General features: G+C 39.2%; 1 protein-coding gene across 2 annotated transcripts in view; it reads right to left on the reverse strand.

Annotated features, from left to right (window-relative positions):
- Window positions 1-3,522: 3,522 nt before the first annotated feature.
- The window catches only part of TMEFF2 (transmembrane protein with EGF like and two follistatin like domains 2), a 924,328-nt gene continuing 907,068 nt past the window's right edge, over window positions 3,523-20,782 (reverse strand). For both annotated transcript variants that reach the window (XM_089687684.1, XM_089687685.1), the window contains one exon: window positions 3,523-4,043. Coding sequence is in view for 1 of the 2 variants with exons in the window: in XM_089687685.1 (XP_089543811.1) it covers window positions 3,947-4,043 (97 nt within the window). In the remaining variant the exon portion in view is untranslated. The remainder of the gene's footprint in view (window positions 4,044-20,782) is intronic.

Genomic DNA, 20,782 nt, shown 5'->3' on the forward strand with positions numbered 1-20,782 from the left:
AATTAAAAAATAAGTTTTAAACCATTTTTGGAGCATTTTATCTCTGGCAGATCAAAACATGATCTATGATTGGAAGGCTCTGGATGCTATGTCTTGATCTGATATATTTTTTGTTTCTTTATTGAGTTGAGTCGAGTTTATTTTTTTCGTATTTTGTTTACAGTTATTCATATTTTCATTCTGAGGCTCGTCTGGTGGGGAAGATGCTGGGAATTTTTTCCCTTTATATTCCTCCTTGGAGGTCTCCTTATTATCTCTCCTGAGAACATAATCATTTATATTTGGCTTTGTTTGTATTTTATTAATTGATGATGTTGTTCATGACTGGCAATCCTTGCTGATTTCCCCGGTGATGTTATAGTGCATCCAGCATGTGTGGTCCCCATACATGATGCATTTCATGGAAGGGGTGTCTTTTTTACTCCCCTGTCTCCTCTCTAGGTTAAGTGGTTGTCATCTGCCTCCCTTAAATGGAGACCTGTTGCTGGGAAACCGCCGGACATATACACGGGCCGGCACTGACTGGATGTGCCGGGAGTGATGGCACGACAGTCCGGATGTCGGTGGTGGACATCTTTGGTGCTGGGCATCAGCAAATTGATTGATTGATTGATTGATTGAAAACTGCTGTATTTTGTAATGTGGTTTATATTGGATCCTAACAATATGAAAGATGTCCAGATTTACTTCACTGATTGAAAGTGAATGTTCCAGCCATGGTGTTCTGAGGCTCTGACATTCTGGTAAAAGATATAGGTATATACTCTATGATGCAACAGCACTACCGGGTATTATTTATTTTTCCTCTCCGTTTGTGAGAGTGGTTATATTAAGTATACATCAGTTTAAAATTTTATGGGTCATGCTTGGAGATACACTGTAGGCCCTATACTCTGATGTTTGACAGAGGAACAACTGCAGGAATTGTTACATATAATATACCCATTTGGGGATTCTATTGCCTGCAGTTACTGTACTTCAGGTATTGTTCTCTTACTATGGAGCCATTTAATAGCACATATTATAGATTTTTTTATATTCCAATTTCATCATTTAGTATGCCCAAACAATGGGGGATTTTTATGTTTTTGCCTCTTTTTGTAGATGATAAGTTTGAATACATTCCATTCTGGCTTGGATGTTTAGAAATTTATAGTTTACCACGGCCCTCTATTGGTCTCCACTAGACAATTTGATGTAAGTTCCTTTTTTCTGTGATAATGCCCTGGAGGAGGGGTGAATGCAATTTCCGGTTCCGACGGAGGCTTCGTGAAATCACGTCTGGTGAGTAGAGCACACGCTATCTGCGGCGCTCTGGAGCCATCTTTGTGTAGAGGAGATTACATCTTTGCCAGTCCCATCGCACTGCTGCCAGTTCACTTGATGTGGGAGCCATGATTGATGTGACCTTAAAGCTTTTCTGATAGGGAAAGTTTACATTAAGGAGGCTAGTTTTTAACTTGTCTAATGTGAGTGCATATAATGCATTGGTTTGTAATATATTAGAGTTTTGCAGTATTACACTATTAGTGTCCCTATTATCTCTTTGCATTTCATCTACCCGGTGGTCGTTTGGAGATTGCCAAGCAAGAATCTTTTTCCTTAATTGGGATTAATTTTGGAGGATACATCTTACCTCAAAAGCTTGTTTGACTGTTAAGTCTTAATAGCTAGGAGTCCATTTAGTTTGGTGAGTGTGGACCATACAGGAAGTCATGGATGGTGTGGGCAAGTTGGATTTCCTTTGGCACCGTTTCTTTGATTGGACCACTTTTTCTTCACCATTGATTTGGGACAGTGGACTTTTTTCACATATACACACACACACACACGCATATATTTGTTTCACTGATGACGTATTTGTTATCAGCTTTTCACTGATGATTTAACATTTTTATTATTATTTTTATTGATACTATTTATTATTTATATTAATTTTTGCGCTGTGTTAATATTGATTTTAAGGTTTGAAGTTTTTCATCTATGAACAGCAGCACTAATTAATTATCTGGTGGGGTTCAGGCATGGGTTTATTCCACAAAATGTGTTTCCTTTTTTTCTTTTATATATTATATATGGTAATGTTGATATACTATTCAGAGTTTAGTTTAGGATTTTTATAATTGCATTTAATCTACATTTACCCAGCTGGATCACTGGAGGGTCTTTTTGCCTATGTGATTCTGGGAATTAACCAGGAAGGATATTCTATTTTTTGATACAACATATGATGATGTGAGTTGAATATAAATAAAAAATGTGTGTTTCTCTGTAAACAAACACATTTGTATGATGTCATGCTCAACACTTTATTATTTTATAGAATGCTTGTGCTGTACTCTAGTGTTTTCCCCTGAAGAAGATTCAAAATATAAACCTTATGAATTGAAACATGTTGGGGTTTCTCTTCTTGGTGAAGTGCAGCCAAACCATCGCCATTTTTGCACAATGCTATGTGTAATGTATCTTTCTTTCTGTTTTTAAAATTGGATTTAATAAATTGTTTTTTTATATATTTCTTTTGCTGTAATATTTTGGTGCTTGCAAAGTCTGTTTTCTTGTTCTATGAGTTGGGATAAGCACCGTTTATATTTAATATATTTGACCAGTACCATACATGTTAAGAATAATGATAGAAGTCCTGTTTCAGTATGTAAGAGATCTGAGTCTGGGACAGAGATTTACATTCCAGCAGTGTTTCCCTAAACACTAAAATATATCCAGGGAAGTGACTGGCCTCAGGTGATACACAGAGATTAAACAAACTCTTCTACAAAATTTGTACCTGTTTCTCTGCAGTCTTCTCTTCTCTACATCTGTTCAAATCTAAAATTTATAAAGCTTGTGTGGGCTTCCAGAAAATGGGGTAGAGATCTGAAATTACATTCTGTAGAGTTCAGTTCAGTGAGAAAAGTTCTGAGAGATGACTGGAGGGAAGGGAGACACCTCCTTCACACAGCACACAGGAACTGAGCTGAGGCTGTCAGTCGCAGGCTGTGTGCTGGCGCTCCCTCCCCAACACCTTTTTTCCCTTGGTGTCAAGAAAACTTGTCAGAAGTGATTCATACTGATAGCAAAGGAATGAAGCAGCAGACTGAAATTACACTTAGTGCTCTTAAATGAGATAAGTGCACACTCTAGAAGGATATGCTGTGTTCATATTTCATGTGTGAGGTTTACAATCACTTTAAAACCAAAACTTTAACCCAACTAAGAAACTGTGGCAATATTAATAATTTTGTTGAGTAATTTTGAGTGTTGAGTAAATTAGTAGCTTTTAGATACATTGTAAAAATAGCAATTTAATATCAGCAAATAAAAACAAATCTGATTGTAATCAGGGAGCCTACTAGTAACCAAGATGTTAGGTTTTCAATTCAGGGACATACAGTATGTAGCTAAAATTTTCAAAAAAAAAGTATGTTATGTACTTTTACTGATCAATTTTTCCTTGCGTGAATATACTCATGCTTCCTTACAATTTAGGGTTATGGAATTATGAGAAACAAATGAAAACAATAGTTACAAGCAAGAATAACACAGTTTTAATTGCCATTAATAAGAATTTGCATTAAATTTACATCAGTTCTCCTATGTTATATGGGCATCATTTTTACATACTGAAAAACTAACAAACTTCCAAGTATTCAAATGCCAGTAAATAATTCTCATTTGTATTTAATATACCAAATACATTAAAAAGAACAAAAAACCTATATAATGTGATATAAATAGTTTATTTACATTACAGAAAAACATCAAGACAATGTATACTATTTCAAATATATCCATACATATTCAAATATATCTGTAGTACATGTTTTCATTGGTGTAGATTACCACAAATGCAAGGCAACATGTGCAGGTCTTTTGTCCTTTTATTGACTAATATTTATCTAGTCCATGGTCTCTTCTGGTATTTTTGCCATTGTGGAACATGCGTGCTTTAAATTAACCGCGTTGATGCCCTTGTTGTGTTATCTGAACTGTAGTGGCCTGTGTTTTGCTTTTGCCTGTGGATCCGATTGCTTCTTGGACATTTTCTGCAAAATAAAACACATAAGTAAAAAATGGGACACCAGACATCTGTCATAAGCAATTTATTTCAGAATACGTGTTTGATTCTGAGTACTGTATATAGAATTGGCTACTTTAACCACTTTCCCTCCGCCATTTTTTGCTGTTCTGTGCTGTTCTATTTCATCTGGTAATTACACGGTCATGCAACACTGTAACCAAACAAAATGTATGTCCTTTTTTCACACAAATAGAACTTTCTTTTGGTGGTATTTGATCACTACTGGGATTTTTATTTTTTTGTGATATAAATGAAAAAAGACTGACAATTTAGAAAAAAATTATATTTTCTACTTTCTGCTATACAAATATCAATGAACTAAAATTTATTCAGACCTTAAAGCAATTCTAAAGATTAATTGTTTTTGCAAAATAACAAACATGTCTTTACTTACTTACTGTGTGGACTGGTTTTGTCCCCCGCACGCAAGCTCTCATGGCTCCTTCTGTATGTTGGGTGCCCTCACAGCAAGTAGCTTGCTATGGGAGCATCCACTGCTCCATGTGTCCATTCACACATGGAGCCGTGGCTTGGCCTCACCCCTTCTCTCTCCTCATTGGCTGATTGACAGCAGTGGGAGCCAATGGCTCCTGCTTGCTGTTTCAGCCAATGAGGAGGCAAAGACCGCGATGAGGCTCAGTTAAGTATTGAGAGGGCTGGGGGAGCTGCTGCACACAGAAGGATTTATAAAATGTATGAAGGTAACAAAACCTTCAGCCTTTACAAGCAGTTTAAGCCAAAATGAATTCGCCTACATTTTACTCTTTGGTAAAAAAAATCTCAATATGTGTATATTTATTGGTTTGTGTGAAAGTTATAGCATCTACAAACTAGGGTGTATATATACTGTATTGGAAATTATGCAGCTTTTTCTTTCTGACTGCCTATCACATTTCTTGAGGTGCTAAAATTCCAGGGCAGTACAAACCCCCCCAAATGACCCCCTTTTGGAAAGTAGACACCCCAAAAAATTTTCTGAGAGGCCATGAAATATTTTATCTTTCGCCAAAAATGTTTGGAAAATCACAAAACAGTTTTTTTTACATACAAAGTTGTCACTTAAATGATGTATTGATCACACATGCCATGGGTATATGTAGAATAATACCCCAAAACACATTATGCTGCTTCTCCCGAGTAGAGGGATACCACAGGTGAGAGACATTTTAGCAGCCTAGCCACATACAGGCCTCCAAAATCCAATGACCACCTTCAGGCTTTCAAAGAGCATATTTCCTCATTAAATATCATAGTTTTAGAGGCTCTAAAATGGCAGGGTAGTATAAATACCCTCCCACAAGATGACCCCTTTTTAGAAAGTAGACACCCCAAGGAATTTGATAAGAGGCATTGTGAGTATTTTTCAGATATAATTTTTGGTCACATTTTTGAAAATGAGAAAAAGATAAGAACAAAATACATTTTAATTTTCTTTCTTCATTTTCCAAAAACTTGTGGCATCAAATGAGATCTTCAAAATACTCACCATGCCCCTTAGCAAATACCTTGGAGTTGTATTTTTGATATTACATTGACTAACGTGGGTATTTCTAATGGGAAGACACATCTAGGTTTATTCATATCCCTAAATTCTTTCATTTGCTGGCATTCACCTTGCTTATATAGTGAAGCTATCCAGTTCCCTAGTGAAGGATGTACAGGTGAAACTCGAAAAATTAGAATATTGTGTAAAAGTTCATTTATTTCAGTAATACAGCTTAAAAGGTGAAACTAATATATGAGATAGACTCATTATATGCAAAGCAAGATAGTTCAAGTCGTGATTTGGCATAATTGTGATGATTATGGCTTACAGCTCATGAAAACTCCAAATCCGCAATCTCAGAAAATTAGAATATTGTGAAAAGGTGCAATATTCTCGGCTCAAGTGTCTCACTCTAATCAGCTAATTAAGCCATAACACCTGCAAAGGGTTCCTGAGCCTTTAAATGGTCTCTCAGTCTGGTTCAGTAGGAATCACAATCATGGGAGACTGCTGACTTGACAGTTGTGCAGAAAACCATCATTGACACCCTCCATAAGGAGGGAAAGCCTCAAAAGGTAATTGCAAAAGAAGTTGGATGTTCACAAAGTGCTGTATCAAAGCACATTAATAGAAAGTTGTGTGTAAGGGAAAAGTGTGGAAGAAAAAGGTGCACAAGCAGCAGGGATGACCGCAGCCTGGAGAGGATTGTCAGGAAAAGGCCATTCAAAAGTGTTGGAGACTTTCACAAGGAGTGGACTGAGGCTGGAGTAAGTGCATCAAGAGCCACCACACACAGACGGATCCTGGACATGGGCTTCAAATATCGTATTCCTCTTGTCAAGCCGCTCCTGAACAACAAACAACGTCAGAAGCGTCTTACCTGGGCTAAAGAATAACAGACCTGGTCTGTTGCTCAGTGGTCCAAAGTCCTCTTTTGTGATGAGAGCAACGTTTGCATCTCATTTGGAAACCAAGGACCCAGAGTATGGAGGAAGAATGGAGAGGCACACACTGCAAGATGCTTGTAGTCCAATGTGAGGTTTTCAGAGTCTGTGTTGATTTAGGGAGCCATGTCATCTGCTGGTGTTGGTCCACTGTGCTTCATTAGGTCCAGGGTCAACGCAGCCATCTACCAGGAGATTTTGGAGCACTTCATGCTTTCTTCCGCAGACGAGCTTTATGGGGATGCTGACTTCATTTTCCAGCAGGACTTGGCACCTGCCCACACAGCCAAAAGCACCAAAACCTGGTTCAATGACCGTGGGATTACTGAGTCTGTGTTGATTTAGGGAGCCATGTCATCTGCTGGTGTTGGTCCACTGTGCTTCATTAGGTCCAGGGTCAACGCAGCCATCTACCAGGAGATTTTGGAGCACTTCATGCTTTCTTCCGCAGACGAGCTTTATGGGGATGCTGACTTCATTTTCCAGCAGGACTTGGCACCTGCCCACACAGCCAAAAGCACCAAAACCTGGTTCAATGACCGTGGGATTACTGTGCTTGATTGGCTAGCAAACTCGCCTGACCTGAACCCCATAAAGAATCTATGGGGCATTATCAAGAGAAAGATGAGAGACATGAGACCGAACAATGCAGAAGAGCTGAAGGCCACTATTGAAGCATCCTGGTCTTCCATAACACCTCAGCAGTGCCACAGGCTGATAGCTTCCATGCCAAGCCGCATTGAGGCAGTAATTGCTGCAAAAGTGGCCCAAACCAAGTAGTGAGTACATATGCATGCTTATACTTGTCAGAGGTCCGATATTTTTCTATGTACAATCCTTGTTTTATTGATTGCATGTAATATTCTAATTTTCTGAGATTGTGGATTTGGGGTTTCCATGAGCTGTAAGCCATAATCATCACAATTATGACAAATCACAGCTTGAACTATCTTGCTTTGCATGTAATGAGTCTATCTCATATATTAGTTTCACCTTTTAAGTTGCATTACTGAAATAAATGAACTTTTGCACGATATTCTAATTTTTTTGAATATTTAAGGCAAACATCTTAATTCATGTTGCATCAGATACAAAGCAATTATGCAAGTCAGCAAACACATTAAAGCAGGTGGAAAAAATAAAACTGTATAAATATAAGGCCATAAAAAAAGTTATATGGCCCTATTTATAAGCAGTAAATGTGACACACCAAATATCAATTGCAGGTATATAGGTTTTAAATTACAGTGATTTATTGATACAGTAGTGAATTTCATATTTACTGCTTTATAAATATGCCCCATGGTAGGTCACACAATATTCTATTGATATAAGATTTTAGGGGTTTTCCGTTACAAAAGCCAAAAATATTTTCAAGTTGCAAGCTACAGCCCCCCATTATAATTGAATAAAAAGGTATAGCCTATGAAAAATATAATATGAAAATAATGCATGTTTGTCCAACCTTTATCAAACAAAAATGCAAATAATGAGATCCTGATCTTGTAAGACATGTTTGAAAGGGTAATACATTTTTAGACAATAAGGTGCTAGATAGCACCAAATGTATGCATAGCACTATCCAACATATAAGCAGTTTCTGAAGTACATATAATAGTAATATAGTAGTAATATATACTAGTAATGTATTTCACCTTTCCATTTAAAGTAATAGTGAAAGTGCTTGCCTAATAAGAAAGTATTGTTACATTTCAGCAGATAAGGTTAGCTTAATGGGTGTTAAACTTATTCTCTAAATGTAGGCAGCAAGAACTAAACAGGGAGATTAAAGCATGTCCCAAAATGTAAAGGTTAAATCTTATGACTTATCGCAAAAATAAATGGGAGGTCCTCCTTCACTTGCAAGCAATGGTCAGAGTTTATGGGCAAGCTTAAAATGGAACTTTAACCATAACAGTTTGATAACAATTAATGTTCTTTAACAAAATAACATGCATTCCACATGAATAATTATGCTACCAAAATTAGCGTGTGCTGTAAATTGCCTCCAGCATTGCTCCTGTTTCTTCTTGTTGGAGGCTGCCATTTTGTTGAAGCCCATCGCAGTCATTTCCTTATTGAACATTCTCCCCCTCTCCTTAGTGTCAAAAACTATATGTCACATTCTGTATTTAAAATATGTACATTTCCAGCCTTGATTGTATGTCTTGGCATAGCTAGAGAGGAAGGCTGACATAAGCTTTTCAGTGCTGAAGTTCAGAGGGTGCCCATGAGGGAGAAAGAAGAGAATATCAGGGAGATAAGATAAGTTACCATCTTTGTAAGTTTAATTCTTTTGTGTCTTCCTGGCAGCAGAAATTGTCCCGTCACCTTTGCTGCTTTTCTTTTCTCCCTTCCTAATCTGTGCTTCCTCCACACAGTTATCATTCCTATTGCTTTATTTCCCCTTCAGCAAAAGTAAATCTTTAAACTGTCAGCTTATCTGACTCTAATGGCTCTGATTTTTGGCACAGTGCTGAAAATAGAGAGCAATTGAGCATGTGCAGAGCAGGATGAGACAGTGTATTACTGGATTTTAAACAATATAGGCACTTATTTTAAATGTTTTACATAGCTATACCTGCAAAAGGGACCAGCCTGAAGTGATCTATCAGTCCTAAATTGTACTGTCTTAAGTTCCACTTTAAGTAAATTGGAGTAATCTACTAAACAATATTCTTCTTTATATAAAATAGCAAGCAAGTGGCTATTTTAGTGAAGGAAGAATATTATTTTACATCTCTGTGTGCAGTCCTATTGCTGGTGTAATTAACTGCACAGGTGAAGCCACGCTGAGCCAGCACCCGAGATGAGATGTGTGGCGTTTATTTCCACCTGGAGTATCACAGGGAGAATTCATTATAGGGTCATGTGCTAATTTGTAAGTACATTCCAACATATGCTCTGAACTTGGGTGTGCCTCTAGGTAAGATCACATCTGTGTCAGAAATAGATGTACCTATTGTAGCAATTGTATGTACAGAGATGGATGCGAACCTCCATTTTGCCAAAGGACTCCATCTTGTATCATTTCTACTCCCAAATCAGCTTCCCTCCAATCCCACCTCCCTCTCTGTTGAGTGACATGTGGTTTGTATGATGCCAGAGATCACAGGTAATCAGGCACAGTGGGAGAGCTCATAGTTATAAACCCCAATTAGCCTGGCCCCCCGTATGTATGTGAGACTCTTGCTTGGAAAAAAATCGTAAAGCCATAAACCAGTCCTTCACTGGGCTTCAAAGACATTCCAGCTAGCTGTAAAACAGACTTACATTTAAAAACCAACTTTTCCATATAATTTTATATCTGGAGATATGGAAGACTTACAAGGAAACCAGTCATATATTCAGATCGGTCACTTTAATACAAGTCGCCTGATATTTTACACCCCCTAGTTGAAATCTACAGGAGAGCAGAAAACGATATCTCCTTAACCGTCCCAAGCAGGTATATCATATTTAATATCTAGACGTTCAGCACATGCTTCTGCTTATTAATCTACTAGTGGCTAGGCTGCTACATGCACCTAGGGTAGGTTATTGATCATGATATAAACTGAGAGGGATTTTGGTTTTAGCTTGGGTCTCCGCCTAAACACCCCTCCCCAAATGAGGTGATTGGTTCTCTGCTTTAAGGAGACACCCTGCTGAGTCCCTAGAAAAGGCTGTTATGCTGGGAGAGTTGAGGCGAAGTTGAAGAAATCTCCCTTTTAACATCGGAACCAACTTGGGAGATAACACCCCTTTTGCTCTGAAACTTGATCTGCTTAACCCAGGACTTTTGGCAAGTACTTTACCTCTATAAAACTTCTTTCTGTTATCTCTTTGCTGTGTTATTGCTCTCTGTATTTATATGTATATTGGCTACATCTTTTTCTGTAAATATTTTTATTGCACCCTTTTGACCTTTTTAGTAATAAATCCTATTATCTGAAAAGTGTTGAACTGTTTCTAAAGCTCTTTAATGCAAACTAAGGATCCCTGTCTCTGAAGAGCGCTACTGTGTGTTTTTAAAACCTCTATATATCTCTGCCTGCAGTGACAGTGGTATGCAGACGATTATTCAAACATCATAGTATTATTGCTAATATTGCCAAGTTTCCTCTTTCTCTGTACAAAAAGGAGGTGGTGGCTGTGTGAAGGGTTAATTGTGTAATTAACCTGACCCAGTAACAATCGCTCTCAGGCTGCAGTTACATAGATTGTGGTCCATTAGCTGGAAAATCTTTCTGCAGGGTGCAGCTGAGCGTGGCATTGTTACGCACGTGACAGCGCAGTTTTAGACTGGCTAGTCCTTTGGTCACGAGTTGAGAAGGGCTGGGGGTCTGATGCCACGATCATCACACCTATCATCTTACTTACGGCACAGGGGTGGACTGACAATTTGGGCATTGCCTGAGGGCCCGGGGTCAGTAGGGGGCCTGATGAGAGGCTCACTGAGCACAATTCACTAAGCGGTATCTTACTGCATCCGAGTATGCGGTAGGATACCGCATAGCATTTTAAAAAAAAAAGTTTGAATTCACCAAAATCACTACTAAAATACTGCATGAGTTATTTTATAAAGTCATGAGGTATTTTAGTAGTGAAAACCATGCCTTAATGTTTCAGCTGTCAATGGGGTTCCCCACTGACAGCTGAATGTTAAAAGAAAGAATTGCTAGCGTTGTCTATAGAAAATAAAGGGTACTGAAGTTTGAAATAATTTCATAGGCGCACACAAATTTAAGGTTTGTCATGTTGGGTATACAGTGAGGATCGAAAGTTTGGGCACCCCAGCTAAAAATTTGTATTAATGTGCATAAAGAAGCCAAGGAAAGATGGAAAAATCTCCAAAAGGCATCAAATTACAGATTAGACATTCTTATAATAAAAGTTAGATTTTATTTCCATCATTTACACATTCAAAATAACAGAAAACAAAAAAATGGCGTCTGCAAAAGTTTGGGCACCCTGCAGAGTTAATATCTTGTACTGCCCCCTTTGGCAAATATCACAGCTTGTAAACGCTTTTTGTAGCCAGCCAAGAGTCATATGTTCATTTGCAAAGTTCAAACGATGATTTTTGTGGTGAGGACGTAGAAGAGGTTTTCTTCTGATGACTCTTCCATGAAGACCATATTTGTACAAGTATCTCTTTATAGTGGAATAGTGTACCACAACTCCAGTGTCTGCCAGATCTTTCTGGAGGGATCGTGCAGTCAAACGTGGGTTTTGAATTGTTTTTCTCACAATCCTGCGAGCTGTTCTGTCTGATATTTTTCTTGGTCTTCCAGATCTTGCTTTAACTTCCACTGTTCCTGATGACTGCCATTTCTAAATTACATTCCGAACAGAGGATATTGACATCTGAAAATGCTTTGCTATCTTCTTATAGCCTTCTCCAGCTTTGTGAGCGTCAACTATTTTCAGTTTCAATTTTCTAGACAACTGCTTAGAAGAACCCATGGTGCTGATTGTTGGGGCAAGGTCAGATGAGTCTGGGCATTTAAAACCTTTGAGACTGACATAACCTGGTCTTCCCAGACGATGATTGAGAACAATCCATGACACTGGCAGGTCTCAGCTTTGCAAAGGGGACAGTGCATGCTATAAATTCTGCAGGGTGCCCAAACTTATGCAGACGCCATTTTTTTGTTTTCTGTTATTTTGAAAGTGTAAATGATGGAAATAAAATCTAACTTTTGTTGACATATTATAAGAATGTCTAATCTGTAATTTGATGCCTTTTGGAGATTTTTCCATCTTTCCATGGCTTCTTTATGCACATTAATACAAATTTTTAGCTGGGGTGCCCAAACTTTCAATCCCCACTGTATTTACTTGGCACAACCTTGTCTTTTAAATTTTACTAAAAATGTGGGTAATTTATTTCATTTTTTTCCTTAAAATTCTCTTTAGTGTGATTTTTACTGAGATTTTGCGTTTCCTACACCTTTACAATAATCTCATGTGACATAAAAAATTGCAACTACCACTATTTCTTTCTCTAGGTTGTCTTCTTTCAGAATATATAAAATGTTTGGGGGTTTTGTGTAATCTTCAGACCTAAAATGATTTTTTAAATAAGCGTGCAAAAATTGCAAAAGTGGCTCTGGCAGCAAAAGGGTTAAATGATGATGTTCTCTGTCAGGCACTCCACTAACTGCCAGTTACAAATAATTGGGTTCAGACTTCCAATTCTAATCTTTAAAACTCTCCTCGCAAATTTTCAGAAACCATTGCAAAGGTTAGCTTTAGTTTTTTGTGTTTTGGATAAAGCAAGGGAAGGTTAAAACACCTATCAGGGTTTTTTCTTTTATAGCTGTCTGTGTTCACAATGGGAAAAGTTACCCTCTCTACATGTTTTTTGTTCTTTGTCACCATGAGAGAAAGTGGTGCAAAATCCAATATTTTGAGTTGTTGCTTGAATGAAAATAGAAGGAAAATTTAACAATGGGGTCTCTTGAGCCAGTAACAACTGTTTAAGTGAGGCTTTTGGATATATTTCCTCTTATTTTTTTATGTGGCTTCAGACAGCAAGTGGTTAATACCTCTTCCCACCCCCCAAAAAAAACTTTACAGCATTTATAAAAATCTAGCACTCTCCAACATTCAAGTAACCCCTTAAAACTCATCAAGCATGCTGTATAATGTGGCCAAAATATTCTTTTTAGTTACTGATCAAACATCTAATATCTTCTACTTCATTATTTACAGCTTACTCCCTTACCTATTATTTTTATCCATCATACTTCCAATTTGTATATGCACATGGGCAAGATTATCTCTTCTGCTATACCGTATCTTATTATTGTAAACATTTTAACGTTTTTACTTTGCAATTGTATGTACATTATTCTATATATCTGCATCATCTACTGTATACTACTGACCCCTGTTTACATTCTTTTGTAGATTGCCAAAAGAGGTGATGGTGCCATATAAATCAACATAGTTTATAATCCACATTCCTTTTAATTCATCCCACAAAACTGGAATAATTATTCACATATTGACAATGCTCAGTATAACCAATGTCACAGTATTGAACACATCATTACATCTCTTCGGTTTGTTAAATGGCTGTATTTATGATTAACCGTTCATGCAATGGATTCAGGAATCATCACTTCGGCACAAGTTATCTGGGTGAATGACTAGGATTTTTAAAAATTTCCCCTCAGCTCTGCTAGTTTTCTGCTCTGCTATTATTCTCTTTCATTTACAGTAGTTACTTAACCATAAAAAAAAAATCAATGGTGAAAATATAATGCATGAGCTTGTAGTTTAAGTAGAAATAACTGGTAAAGCGACCCAAGCAGAAGAAAGCAAATTTAATATATATAAATCATGTAATATATACTGTATATATATATATATATATATATATATATATATATATATATATATATATATACACAGGTGAAACTCGAAAAATTAGAATATCGTGCAAAAGTTCATGTATTTCAGTAATGCAACTTAAAAGGTGAAACTAATATATGAAATAGACTCGTAGCATGCAAAGCAAGATAGTTCAAGCCGTGATTTGTCATAATTGTGATGATTATGGCTTACAGCTCATGAAAACCCCAAATCCACAATCTCAGAAAATTAGAATATTACATGCAATCAATAAAACAAGGATTGTACATAGAACAATATCAAACCTCTGAAAATTATAAGCATGCATATGTACTCAGTATTTGGTTTGGGCCCCTTTTGCAGCAATTACTGCCTCAATGTGGCGTGGCATGGAAGCTTCAGCCTGTGGCACTGCTGAGGTGTTATGGAAGACCAGGATGCTTCAATAGCGGCCTTCAGCTCTTCTGCATTGTTCGGTCTCATGTCTCTCATCTTTCTCTTGGCAATGCCCCATAGATTCTCTATGGGGTTCAGATCAGGTGAGTTTGCTGGCCAATCAAGCACAGTAATCCCACGGTCATTGAACCAGGTTTTGGTGCTTTTGGCAGTGTGGGCAGGGGCCAAGTCCTGCTGGAAAATGAAATCAGCATCCCCATAAAGCTTGTCTTCGGAAGGAAGCATGAAGTGCTCCAAAATCTCCTGGTAGATGGCTGCTTTGCCCCTGGACTTAATGAAGCACAGTGGACCAGCAGATGACATGGCTCCCCAAATCAAAACAGACTGTGGAAACTTCACACTGGACTTGTGCCTCTCCATTCTTCCTCCATACTCTGGGTCCTTGGTTTCCAAATGAGATGCAAAAGTTGCTCTCATCACAAAAGAGGACTTTTGACCACTGAGCAACAGACCAGGTAAGGCGCTTCTGACGTTGTTTGTTGTTCAGGAGCGGCTTGACAAGAGGAATACGACATTTGAAGCCCATGTCCAGGATCCGTCTGTGTGTGGTGGCTCTTGATGCACTGACTCTAGCCTCAGTCCACTCCTTGTGAAAGTCCCCAACACTTTTGAATGACCTTCCACACTTTTCCCTTCCACATAACTTTCTATTAATGTGCTTTGATACAGCATTTTTGGAACATCCAACTTCTTTTGCAATTACCTTTTCAGGCTTTCCCTCCTTATGGAGGGTGTCAATGATGGTTTTCTGCACAACTGTCAGGTCAGCAGTCTTTCCCATGATTGGGATTCCTACTGAACCAGACTGAGAGACCATTTAAAGGCTCAGGAACCCTTTGCAGGTGTTATGGCTTAATTAGCTGATTAGATTGGGATACTTTGAGCCTAGAATATTGCACCTTTTCACAATATTCTACTTTTCTGAAATTGTGGATTTGGGGTTTTCATGAGCTGTAAGCCATAATCATCACAATTATGACAAATCACGGCTTGAACTATCTTGCTTTGCATGCTACGAGTCTATCTCATATATTAGTTTCACCTTTTACGCTGCATTACTGAAATAAATGAACTTTTGCACGATATTCTAATTTTTCGAGTTTCACCTGTGTGTGTATATATATATATATATATATATATATATATATATATATAGTCAAACCAGGAATTTTTGAGTTTATATAATAAAATAACAAATTTTATGGAGTGGAATCTGCATTTTTTTTTTACATACTCCCTTGCTATATTTATACGCTTGTCCCAGTGTTTAACTAATGCCTGGAACGCTTCGGCATAGAAAGATTTGTCAGTATGCCTGAACCATCCCAGGACTTTCATGATTGTTCCTGTTCCCAAGATTTGTCTCTTGTGCAATTTCACGACAGGTTATGTGACAATTATCCAGGATCAGGTGTTCCACACTCTGAAAGTTCACAGGAATGACTGTTGTGGACTGGGAACCACCATGGCCGGGATCGTCACATTGAAAAGATTACACAAATCAAATGTCTTACTGTGGCTGAGCGTCTCATCACTGTACTGTGCTTGAAGTCTTCTGTAGATATCTGTGGGTTTTACTCCTTTGTTCAGAAGAAGCTTCATCACCATACCCTGTTCCATGCAAGCACTAACACTGTTAGTGTTCGCCATCTGCCATCTTGAGTAACAGATTCTAGACTGGTGTATGACATGTGCGCCGTCTATCAGTAAGAGGGCACACTTGCCAATTACTACTGCGTGTAGTACCACCATGCTAGCATCCCATTTAATACATATATATATATATATATATATACACTATATTGCCAAAAGTATTGGGATGCCTGCCTTTACACGCACATGAACTTTAGTGGCATCCCAGTCTTAGTCCGTAGGGTTCCATATTGAGTTGGCCCAGCCTTTGCAGTTATAACAGCTTCAACTGTTATAGGCTGTCCACAAGGTTTAGGAATGTGTTTATGGCAGGGGTGGGCAACTGTGGCCCTCCAGCTGTTGTAGAACTACAAGTCCCATGAGGCATTGCAAAACTGACAGTTACAAGCATGACTCCCAAAGGCACAGGCATGATGGGACTTGTAGTTCACCAACAGCTGGAGGGCCAGTTGTCCAACCCTGGTTTATGGGAATGTTTGACCATTCTTCCAGTAGCGCATTTTTTGTAGGTGTTCTATCAAGTTGAGGTCAGGATTCTGTACAGGCCGGGCAAGTTCGTTCACCCCAAACTCGCTCATCCATGTCTTTATGGACCTTGCTTTGTGCACTGGTGCACAGTCATGTTGGAATAGGAAGGGGCCATCCCCAAACTGTTCCCACAAAGTTGGGAGCATGAAATTGTCCAAAATGTCTTGGTATGCTGATGCCTTAAGAGTTCCCTTCACTGCAACTAAGGGGCCAAGCCCAACCCCTGAAAAACAACCCTATACCATAGTCCCCCCTCCACCAAGCTTTACACTTGGCACAATGCAGTCAAGCAAGTACCATTCTCCTGGCAACAGCCAAACTCAGATACATCCATCAGATTGACAGACAGAGTCACTCCAGAGAACACGTCTCCACTGCTCTAGAGTCCAGTGGTGGCGTGCTTTACACTACTGCATCTGACGCTTTGCATTGCACATGGTGATGTAAGGCTTGGATGCAGCTGCTCTGCCTTAGAAACCCATTCCATGAAGCTCTCTACGCACTGTTGTTGTGCTAATCTCAAGGACACATGAAGTTTGGAGGTCTTTAGCTATTAACTCTGCAGACAGTTGGTGACTTCTGCGCCGTGTGTGCTTCAGCATGTGCTGACCCCGCTCTGTCATTTTACGCATTGCTTTTGTTTCAAGTTGCTTCCAGTTTGTCACAATACCACTAACAGTTGACCGTGGAATATTTAGTAGCAAGAAAAGTTCATGGATGGACTTATTGCACAGGTGGCAACCTATCACAGTACCGCGCTTGAATTCACTGAGCTCCTGAGAGCGACCCATTCTTCCACAAATGTTTTTAGAAGCAGTCTGCATGCCTATGTGCTTGATTTTATACAGCTGTGGCCATGGAGGTGATTGGAACACCTGAATTCAATGATTTGGAGGGGTTTCCCAATACTTTTGGCAATATAGTGTATATAAATATATATATACAGTATGTACTATAATGATTCATGCTGATATACATCAACAATGATAACACAAAATAAATGTGAATAAAACAGCTGGACCATATAGCTTATAAGTAGTCCATAAAACAGCTTAGGAAATAGTAAAAAGGATAAGTTCACCTTTGGGAACATGTTCCCATAGCTGCAGCCGCACCCACTGCCCCCTCCTCCTTCTGAGAAGTTTCCCTGTACTATCTGTCAGATTTGAAAACAGCGTGGCTGTGCGGGCTCTGCCCACATATCCGCATCACTCACAGAGTTCTGGGAATGAGTGCCTACAAGTCCCGGCAGGCTTAGCCGCTGTAGGCTTGCAGTGTTCAATGAAATACCACGGTTCTGTGGAGCGCTGTGGTAGTTCAGTGAAGCTTCCTGTCAGAATATCTGCTTGCTCATACATCCCATCTGGCAAGCAGATATTCTGCCAGGTCTGCAGGAGACCTGCGTGGCATCAGTAATCTACTGATCACTGGTGCAATGCTTTCCAGGCTCCTGCAGACAAAAATAAAATGTGATTTATAAATATTTTTGTCAAAAAGGTGAACTTATCATTTACGTTCAGTTTCTTCCTTGCTACTGCTTTTAAATCTTAGAAACCCTTTCATTATTGGCATAATGCCAATAGAATTACCCAAAACAAATGGGGTACCGCTACATGAACGTAGATCATGGTGTAAAGTTGGCAACTATTGATCTTTATAACTTCCACTCAGGGCCATCTTTAATATTGATTGGACCCTGGGCAAACATTTTTTTGGGCCCCGACCTTCCCCTTTCAATTTCGCTTTCCATCTGCTTTGAGACATACCATAAATAGCAGCTAGACTCAAAATCAGTTTACTGCAGCAGATCAGGCAGCGATTGCAATTGGTTACCAGAGATTACAGAATATCATTACCACTCACTGAATGGTCGCTAGAGGTTACTGCACAATCTTACCACTCACTGATTGGTTGCTAGAGGCTACTGCACATCATTACTGCTCATTGATTGGTTGCTAAAGGTTACTGCACATCCTTACCACTCATTGATTGGTTGCTAGAGATTACTGCACATCCTTACCACTCACTGATTGGTTGCTAGAGGCTACTGCACATCATTAACACTCACTTATTGGTTGCTAGAGGTTACTCCACATCATCACCACTCACTGATTGGTTGCTAGCAGTTAACATGGCAATCTTTCTGTGGAGGGGCCCCTGGACTGGAGGAGGCGATCTCTTAATGAAGGTCCCCCTGGACTGGAGATAGCAATCTCTTTATGGATGCCCTACAGAGAGAGGCTACTACCTCCAGTCCAGGGGCCCCTCCATAGAGAGACTGCCACCTCCAGTTAAGGGGCCAGGGCCCCTCCATAGAGAGTCTACTATCTCCAGTCCAGGGGCCCCTCCATAGAAAGACAGCTACCTCTAGTCCAGGGCCCCTCTTATTGTTGGGTGACATTAGAATGAAAAACCCCTGGAATAGTAAATCCGTGCAGAGTGCAGGAACACTGTGCTCTCCCCAGCAGTGTAGGGGTTAAGGTGCTTGTTTGGTGTGTGTCCTGTATGTGGTCTTACCTGAGTTGACTCCAGTCTGGCTCTCCCCTCTTCCTCCTACACAAGGTGCCAGTCATGTCTGTTACTGTGAACACACGGCGGCATGGGGCACTTGCTGTGTGGTGATGGGATTGCTCAGACACTGTCACAGTATGGCCTCAGAAGGGGGGCACAGAGGAAGATAGCCTCAGACTCCCTGCATGCTCTGCCACAGCAGCGGCAGATCCCTCCAGTGGAATCAAAGTCATGCGGGTTGCAGAAGAGGACAGATCACTCCATCCTGACAGGGCTGCAGCCAGAACTAGAGGAGGTAAATGCAGCTGACTACTCCATCCGTGGCCAGTGCCAGTAAACTTTGAAAAGCGCAGGTTTAAGGGGCAGCTGCTTTGGGCCCCACAATAATGACTGGGCCCAGGGCAGCTGCCCCATTTGCTCCACGTTAAAGACAGCCCTTCCACTGTAGGAGAGATAATATTGCTTAGCAGTGTTGCCAACCTCTTGTAGAATTTTATACTGACAAAACAGGAAAAATGTATTGATGGAGCATGATTTATACTGACCTGAAAAATTAAATTAAAAACTAAGACAACCAATATTTAAGCAGTATAAACACAATATAAAAACACTGACAGTACCCATAACAAGTAATTTGACTGGTTTACACCTACAAACGTCAACAGAGCATGACAAATTATCAGCCCCTGATATTTACAGATGTAAAAATCACCGGTTTTTTACAAACTGTCTGTAAATTTACTGACGTTTGACAATCCTAGTGCTTAGGGGCCTTATACAAGCCATTGCTATTGATTAAAATATGGTGTCAAATGAATCTTTCTTTTTTGGGAGGTAAATAGAAACTTGGACAAATGGGTGGTTATTGATAAGGTATATCTTGACTTTGCGAAGTGTTGATATGGTTTCCAAAAAGTACCTAATCTATAAATGAAGGCCTACTGTTTTGCTTTAAATATACTGTATATACAAATAGATAAATCATTGGCTTAAAAAACACAATATTCAGAGAGATCTAAACATGTAGATGATGTAAGCCAGTGTTGGTTTTTGGACAATTACTTTTTAACTTGCTTAATAATTAAGTTTAGGAATAAAAGTGCCATTTCCTTGTCTGTATGTAATACATGGCTCCATCATGTAATGCATTCCATGAAAAACATTTTACAATTTACAAGCTTTCCATGTGAATTTTCACTTAGTGAATGCTGTATAAATTAATTTTGCACAGAATACCCAAGCAAAGGTTTTGTACATGATTGGATGACTTAAGTCAACAGGGCTTTAAACTCATTCACTAAGCTAAGGGAAAATTCACATTGCAAAATTAGCACATGCTCAGCTTCCTTAGTAAATCAACTCAGTCAGTAAGCCTTTGAAGCTTTATGAATCTGCACTCATCATATAATTCCTAGCTGTAGAACTTAGGAAAGAGGCACACCTCAGGAACATGAAGAACTGCAGGGAGCCCAGTGCGCCCATGGTGAAAAATGAATATGGTTAAACTACTGGGCATGGCTTAAAGAGGAACTTTAGTTTAAAAAAAGTCAGCAGCTACAAATACTGTAGGGATCCAGCACTGTCTTTATCCAGGCTGGTTCATCACCTGTCTTCAGATCCCCAGCACCACCATGTTGACTGTATATACAGGTATATGCATTTTTCTTCTACAGGTTAGTTAGTATAGGTGTTGGGGGGGGGGGGGGGGGGAGTTTTAAGACTAGTCAGTTTTATCCCAGAATTCCACTTTAACAATCCATCAAGCTCTTATTGTTTCAAAAC

Source organism: Staurois parvus, unplaced genomic scaffold (genome assembly GCF_062004578.1).
Source record: "Staurois parvus isolate SC_StPar_1 unplaced genomic scaffold, SC_StPar_1.0 ptg000434l, whole genome shotgun sequence".
Lineage (NCBI taxonomy): Eukaryota > Metazoa > Chordata > Amphibia > Anura > Ranidae > Staurois > Staurois parvus.